General features: G+C 37.3%; 1 protein-coding gene across 1 annotated transcript in view; it reads right to left on the reverse strand.

Moving 5' to 3' along the window:
* Positions 1-161: 161 nt before the first annotated feature.
* The window catches only part of STRAP (serine/threonine kinase receptor associated protein), an 8,462-nt gene continuing 317 nt past the window's right edge, over positions 162-8,306 (reverse strand). Inside the window, exons 2-10 of the mRNA XM_014937527.1 lie at positions 7,107-7,242; positions 6,288-6,369; positions 5,957-6,029; positions 5,283-5,379; positions 3,690-3,827; positions 2,964-3,100; positions 2,079-2,228; positions 1,458-1,523; positions 162-1,118 (exon numbers count right to left, since the gene is read on the reverse strand). Of these exons, the coding sequence (XP_014793013.1) occupies positions 1,057-1,118; positions 1,458-1,523; positions 2,079-2,228; positions 2,964-3,100; positions 3,690-3,827; positions 5,283-5,379; positions 5,957-6,029; positions 6,288-6,369; positions 7,107-7,242 (941 nt within the window). The 3' untranslated portion in view covers positions 162-1,056. The remainder of the gene's footprint in view (positions 1,119-1,457; positions 1,524-2,078; positions 2,229-2,963; positions 3,101-3,689; positions 3,828-5,282; positions 5,380-5,956; positions 6,030-6,287; positions 6,370-7,106; positions 7,243-8,306) is intronic.

An 8,306-nucleotide genomic window follows, 5' to 3' on the forward strand; every position in this document is an offset into this window, starting at 1 on the left:
TTTTAAGACAACAGCATTACTGTACTCTTGGGGAAAAATTCAAAAGAACAGTAAGGAAAGTATGAATAAGAAAAAAAAAACAAAAATATGTATGAATAAATATACACAGAGTGCATTATGTAAGCCTTTCAACGTAACATTAAAGGAAGTGACAAGGGGAAGAATGGCAATATTTTCTTTAATGAAGAAAATAGGATTTGTAACCTTGAAAGAGTAACTTCTTTTATCCAGTCTGGAGGACTAAACCCAAGCTTTATACAGATTCATAGCCAACCTCTGAGATTTTCCACGTACAACCAAACATTTCAGGCAGCATGTTTAACTGAGGAGTTTTCACTGGTTTTTGATTTTAGAGACTCGCGTTTACATTCAAACTTTAAAGAATAAAAAGACACAAAGCTTATACAGGATCAAGGAACTCACCACCCTCTGTACCAACCCTAAAACATTCTTTTTACTTTCCTCTCTATAGAACAAAACCAAGATGCTGGAAAGGATTACGTAGTTAACTTGGTTGCTTTTCCATTCCATGAACCCAACGCTCAGCAGTAAGATACAAGTTTTAAGAGGCATTTTATTAGACAACTGAAAACAGTTAAATGTTCAGAAGCAGCGTACAATGAAACAAAACCTGAACCAAATATTTTTAGTACATAATCCCTTCTTTTCAACTAAAGCCAAATGTTCCAACTTTCAAGGAAAAAAAAAAAAAAAAAAGGGTAAAAGCCATTGTACCTCTTCTCCATAATAAAGAAAACACACTACAATGAGTCTAATTGAAATTGGGAGAGACTGGATCTTGGCTTGCACACTTCTTTGAAAAGACAGTAGACAGTTATGCTAAAACGATAGCAAAACTCTACTACCTGTCTTTTTTTTTGTTTGTTTTGGATACTCAGTTCTCTTACAGACAACACCTAGCCAGTTCCACTGCATTCTCATCAAATACTGCCCACCTTTGCCTTATGTAGAGAGCACACTCTGGAAGGCTGCTGTTTATCACTGTTCACTTGATTTAGTCTTGTATGTCCATATGTCATGTAACAGTTGCAATAATCAGGCTTTAACTTCAGGAGTTGAGCTGTACACTGAATCTGAGTTTTCAGAGGGAAGATCTTCTGCAATCAAATAGAAAGGGTATTATTTAACTTCACCTTAGAGATAAAAACCAAAGAAACATTGCAGGGATTGCCTGAAGACTAACTCAAGTTTGTTTTCACATTTAACCTGATGCAGTTATTCTACCCCATCTGTTCAGCCTGCACAGCTCTAGTCACTAGTCTGACACTTACCACGTCGTCAGTTTCAGGAAAATACACTCAAAGATCTTTTGAGAAGAATGAAAAACATTAGAAGGTACTTGGGGGAAAACTACCTCTTCTATACTAAAGAATGGTACCATCTTGACTGATATTTCAACATTTAGCTGAGTTGAAACTGACAGTTCAATGCATTACCTATTTCCTCCTCTGCAGTTCCTGGAAGGGTGGTCCTTGCTTTTGCTGCTTCTGCATTCTCCTCTTCTGAAGAAAGGAGGGAGAAAAAACAGTCAATACTTTTGGTTCCCCCCACCCACCTTAATAAAAAAAGAATAAATTTCTACTTAACTTAATGTTGAGGAGAAACAGTAGGGTAAGCAATCCATTAATGAATACCCACCTGCATTTTTCTAGACATTCCTCCCCCCCCCAAGTTTAGAAAACCAAAGTACAATACAGGATAAAACTATCACCCACACTTATTTCTAGAGATTCTTATCTCCTTAAGACTTACAAAAGTGGTATTTCATATTTCTTCCTCTTTACAGAGGAATACAGTACAATACATCAGACTATTTGCTTGAATATCCATAAAGTGTCTATATTCAATAAGCTTACAGGCTTGAAGTTAATTGCTTAAATGACAGCTACAAAAGTAAATCCTTAAATCTAATAGACTGGAGTGGATACAGAGACCCTCAGAAGACAGTTCAGTTACTGTATCAAATTCAGATGGTATTTACCACTTACAATAGAGATTTTAATTAAAAAGGTACACACGAAGCAGTCATGTTTCACCAGGAAAAAGTGCACACTTACCAGGAACTACACACTTCCAAAGACCATAGGTTTTCCCTACTGTTGTCTGCCACAGCCTTAGTGTGCCATCCTCAGAGCCACTTGCATATAACTCTCCATCGGGACTAAACCTCACACAGTGAATTGGACCAAAGTGTCCCTTGTAAGATTCTAGAAAAGAACATATCAAGACCATGAATTTCAAGCTTCAGTCAACAACTGAAATTAAGTAGCAAAAACTGATCAGAAGACAATAATAAAAATACTGGTGGGGGAGACTTTTTCAGTATTTAACTTCTGACACAAAACAAGGCTTCCGTTAATTAATATCTCAGTGATTTCATATTTAGGTAACATATTAATGTTTTAGTAACTGCAAAAAAGCAGATGCTTATTTATTCCAGGCAAAACTACGAAGCAAGGCAGTAGCATGGAGCACACTTGTTCCATGCACATACCATTTTAAATGAGGACAGCATGTAGAGATCAGCCTCAAAACACACTTTTTTTTTTTAAACAGATTTGGCCAACATTAGGAAGAACACAAACACATCAAATTTTCCATAAAAGCAAGTAGCTGCAACTCATTAGACATATCTAATAAATGCTATAGTATGACAGTCAAGTTAACACACAGCTTGCTATTGCAACAGTTTGGAATGACAACTTCTTTTTTAAAATAGGTGCAAAGTGCTGTTTATTGCAAGCTTTAATTAGCTCTAGAAGAATAACGCTAGGTATACTGACAAGAAAAAACATGTAACTGATAATATAACTTTCCATCCTCTTGCACTGCATGGTATGTTAAGACCTTGCATGAGTATACTGTTTTCATTCATTAGCCATTATTTCATTAATCTAATACCCATTTCAGAACTCATTTTTGATTACAGAGGAAAAACATACCTAATTCTTCTCCTGTATTATAGTCATATTTATAGAGTTTAAAATCTTCACCACCTGCAACCAAACATTCTTTCGCAGGGTGAAGTGATGCAGAGTTGATTGTAGCAGGTGCTTCAAATGATTTAATCTGCTCTAGACTGAGGGAGAGAAAGTTTGTTAACAAAGTTTCATTAAAAAAAAAAATCCTGAAAGCAAAGAAACTGTGATTCTACTAATCACAACTGCTTTTAAGAAAAACAGAAGACACCCACACACAGTTCCTGAAACAAGTTTTAATACTTGCAAATCATGCTCATCAAGTTAGAAACGAGTTCAGAATAAGCAAAACAAAAGGCTCACACATTCAGAACTACTTTCTGGAATGCTACTTTTAAGTATGTAACTGCTTTCTTAAAACATCAGAAAGATGTATTTATTTGTGTGGATTTATTTAATTAGTCCTCTGAAAAACACTGAAGTGAACCCTGGCTGAAACTTATTCAACCACAATCACAATTAGCGTGTAATATGAAAATAGCACTGAACCTTTAGCATCTTATACACAGTTAGGGTTCACTATTTTAGAAAAGGGTAGTTGTATCACACTTTGCCTCTGACAAGATGGCACGCAAAGATGTCCACTAGTGCCAGTTCTGACAACTTGGTGATTTTGGCCTTGTACAGTCAGTTTTTACCCACACCCAAGCCCATTACTCAAACTGTGAAAATTCTGTGTTTTGGACTCACGTTTCTGCACTGTGAAAAGCAATAGTCTTCCCATAGGTTATCACAAGTATCTGTCCTTCTGGAACATACTCCATGCTGCTCACTGACATGGCAACATTTAGTGCCTTCACTTCGGTCATGGTACTCCTGTCCCAGAGGCTTAGGAGGAAACAAAAAGGGAAAAAAGACTCTAGGATTACTTCACTTCAGCAAATGAAAGAAATTTTCACCTCCCATCCATGGCAAAACCTGGATCAAAAAAGCCACCTAACATAGAATGTGGTTTGATTCCACGGGTACTTCCAATTTTCAGTGGCTTCCTTAATCTTAAAACTTTGCCTAGATGAGAATGAAAACATGCTTACTTTAAAATACTACTATTTTTTAATCTTAACGCAACAAAAATAAACGGTACACATAGTATTTAACTACCTGAGGATTATCTTTGAGATTAAAAACCTTGTTAAAAGTCTCCTGAGCAATAGAGCTAAAAAGAAATATAAATATTGGATATAAATGCTTCTAAAAAGAAGCAAGGCATGGAGATTCCGTTCTGCCTTATTACCTCACAAGGCAAGGAAGTACTAATGCCAATTTATACAAAGAATGGAGATTCATTTAAGATAATATAGTTTTCTATCTAGGGGTGCAGGAGCTATTTAAACAGAAAAAAAAAAGAAATTGTTTTGCTATGTCAAGTAAGAAACTTCATTAATTCGCTGACAGCTGCATTTCTATATCTACAATTCAGAGACAACTAAACAAGACCAGGCTCTTGCCTATCTTGAACACTAGGAAACTGAAAAGAAGTGGAGCTGAAAGGGAAATTGACCAGTTGACTTCACCCTCCCATTCTTCCTTCCACAAATCAGAAAAGACCATTCTATTTCTCTCTCCTTTGAACCATAAATGTAAGAATGGTGAGACAGCTAGGGATGAGATGACCCTGGTCATAGCAACCAGAATGCTGAGGCACATTGCCCATCTTTTCTGGACAGCTTAGTTTGAGGAAGGGTCTTTGTCAATTCATCTCCCCAGCAGTCAGGTTTGTCTAGCTTTCAGCACATCTCCTACCAAATTGGGCACAAAGTAAGCAAAACACTTAACTGTAACTGCATGAGCCATCTTATAAAAACACTAAAGCCTGCTCAACTTATCAGCATGGCAGAGAAAGAGGACTATGTCTATTAACAGTGCACTGCTTCCAGATACTCCTCCCAGTTGTTTATCCCAGTCCCTGGCTAGTCCATGCCTTCTGCATCTTTCAAGGCTGGACTGCAGAAGACAAGGTAGCAATACCTCAGCATAACATGTATTAACACCTATAAATTCATCTTCTCTAGGATTATGAAAAGCATAAGTTTATTCTACTGTGCAGGTCTCAAAGATCACCTCTTCTTACCAGGAAGGACAAGTTTATGGAGGGTAAATTAGAATTATTACAAAAGTGTCTCTAACAAAAGAACTGTATTAGGCATGCAGCTATAATAATCTAGTGTCAAATAGCCTATGTTAGTTACATCCTTTACCAAAACATGTAACTATCTTCTCACACAGATTATGACAATAAATAAAACTGAGCTTCTTAGAAAACAGAAAGTTACTTTTTCTTACCGGACAGTTTTATCATCAGCTGAAAGAATCTGTTTGTCATCACTGCTCCATAAAGCCTTTTTAATGCCAGAAGTATGTCCACTGACAACATCAGGTTCTTAAAATAAAGCCAAAGGTTATAATACATCTAAGAAAATGAAATAATGTCATGCAGCAGTCTGGGAGCTTTCTTAAGCTATATAGTTTTACATTTACTAGAAACTGTAAAATTACTTCAAGCACTTATGACTTTATCTGTAGCTCTTACTCCAGGAACAGAATAAATGTAATCTGATTGCCTAAACAAAAAAAAAGCCTCACTAGTTTAACATCAAGGCTCTCTTATCAATCATCAGTAGTTCAGTATCGACACGAATTTAAACACAAATATGTGGGTGGAGTCTTTTTTTCTTTCAGATGACTAAATTTTAAGTAATTAGACCTATTTCCAATGACAGCGCGTTGAACTGAAATGTGCTATCCTTGAAGTCCATTACAAAAAAACTCTAGTTCACTTGAAAAAGTGTAAACTTATAACATACATATTATCTTAGTATAGCAAAAGGTTGTAGACACTACATTTGTGAAACAATCCTCAACTTTATCTTTTGTGATTCATAGGGGAAAGTAGCTCATAGTTTCAGAACTTTTGTTTAACTCCAAAAACCAAGAATCAATTCTAAAAGCAGACTCACCTGCTTCTGGCTTGCTCAAATCGTAGATACGCAACAGTTTGTCTTGTCCACCTGTTAACAGATAATTGCTATCCTGAAACAGAAGTTATAAAGGGTCAACTCTATTTTGAATCAAAATACCAGCCTTCATCTGCCAGTCTTAAAATAACAGTTCTTTCTCTCAGATATCTCTAACACACTTATTACATTCAAGCTATCTTCCAAACTGGAAGTGTTTTGGTAGATTATTTGCCTGTTAAGACACACATGTAAAAAAGCAGAAAGTAACTAAGAGCAAAACATACTCAAGAGTTTACTTCCCTGGTGAATAAGGTATAAAGGTTTTTCATACCTGTGTGAAATCCACGCTTTTGACAATGTGTTTGTGAGCCAATGTGATTAGTTCGTCGCCTGACACAGCATCCCACACTTTGCTAAACAGCAAGAGAAAACATATATATTTTAGTAGCACCAGGAACAAATCAACCTGAACAGTCAGATTAGTTTGTAAGCAATCTTTCCTGACACCAAAAATATTTTATCATAAATGGTACATTCTTCTAAGTTATGATGCAGTTAGTCAATGAGAATACTTCCTAAGCTTTTAATGAAGCTTTTTTTTTAACTATCCCACCATTTTCCTTTATCCTCTTATTTGGATAACGCAGACTAATTAGCATTTTAATTTTAAGACAGAAGCAGTTCTTCTCTGCAACCAAATAGAGACTGCCCTCTACCACCAGGATTCAACTTGCCAAATATTAAGATATGCTGCAAACAGCACAAACAACAAAAAACATCAAAGAAATAATTCATCAGAATTTTCACAAGTTTTCTTGCAATAAAAAGAGGCTAACTGGTAGAAGAAAAAAAAAAAAAAATCACTCTTTGAACTCTGTTATAACTACAGTCCCAGAGATTAGAGCTGGATATAAATGTTATTCTAGCAAACCAGTACAGTAATTAAGCATATTTATCAAGAAGCAAGCATAGCTGCTCATTGTGAAGGAATTAACTGTAGCTGCTTTCAAGAACCTCCAAGTCTGGGTTTTAACTTGGTTAGCCGTAAATAAGCTAACAATTACTAAGGAAAAACAAATGAATCGGTAATTTACTACAGCTACATGTCACCAAAGAGCACTATAGACTTCAAAGACAGTTAATCACTTACGCTGTAAAATCTGCTGCTGCTGTAGCTGCTTTAGTGGCATCTGTGTTCAAAGTAGCACCCCAAACTGCACCTTTATGGCCTAGGAACGTGCCGATCCAGTCTCCGGTGTCACCCTGACGCAGCATGGGCTTACCATCTTCACAAAAACAAGACCATTATTCAGGTAACATGATAAAAAGAGGAAGCTGTTTTACAAAAAGATTCCCTTGCGCCAACTTGCGGAAATGCCACATACTGTATGAAGCTATTCTTTGTCAGAGAGTTTAGCTGAGGAGCTGTGTGTATGTATGCAGCTGTACTTGATGCATGCACCTGAAACTGTACAGACATCAAAATACCACTCCAAATGAGACAAAAGTTTCCTTCAGGTTTGTGTTGAGGTAGAAGAGAGATGGAAAGGGTTGCTTCATCTAGGTTTTATTTTTACTCAAGTTTTCTTCGGGCAGATCAGGCTTGTTTTTTCACTTTGGAACAGTATTTTCAGACTAACAGCAGTCAGGAATAATAATTCTTGTGTTTGCAATCAGACACGTTTCAAACACATACAAAGATGTTGTAAAGATTAAACAGAAAGCCTTTCCTGTGATAATTTTTTCTGGGAGGCTATCAAAAGGTTGCTTATGCAAGAAGATGTAGAGCTGAACTGGAAGCACCCCAAGGCAGAAAGCAACGTCCTTCTATACTTATGAATTCATATATGAGATTAAAATATATATGTATAGGTACTTCAAATTGGAAGACAGTAGATGTAGATTAGATATTAGGAAGAAATTCTTTCCTGTGAGGGTGGTGAGACACTGGAACAGGTTGCCCAGAGAAGCTGTGGCTGCCCCATCCCTGGAGGGGTTCAAGGCCAGGCTGGATGGGGCTTTGAGCAACCTGCTCTGGTGGGAGGTGTCCCTGCCCAGGGCAGGGGGGTTGGAACTTGATGATCTTTAATGTCCCTTCCAACTCTAACCATTTTGTGGTTCTGTGTATGAATGGGAAACGCCATTCCCATACCAAGAGGAGAGCTCTCATGGGAAAGGAGGCGGCCGTCATCACGTTACAGCCCAGAAAGGCGCCTGCCCTGCTTAAACGGGAGCTCGCTTTAAATCTACACCACGTGCACAGCCGATACGAACCGGCGGGTTTAGAAATGAAATCTTTTCCAGGCTTCCTGCCCGCCCCCCGCCTGGATCCACTCCGGGCTATGATACA

This window comes from Calidris pugnax, unplaced genomic scaffold (genome assembly GCF_001431845.1).
Source record: "Calidris pugnax isolate Ruff unplaced genomic scaffold, ASM143184v1 scaffold1, whole genome shotgun sequence".
In the NCBI taxonomy this organism is placed as follows: domain Eukaryota; kingdom Metazoa; phylum Chordata; class Aves; order Charadriiformes; family Scolopacidae; genus Calidris; species Calidris pugnax.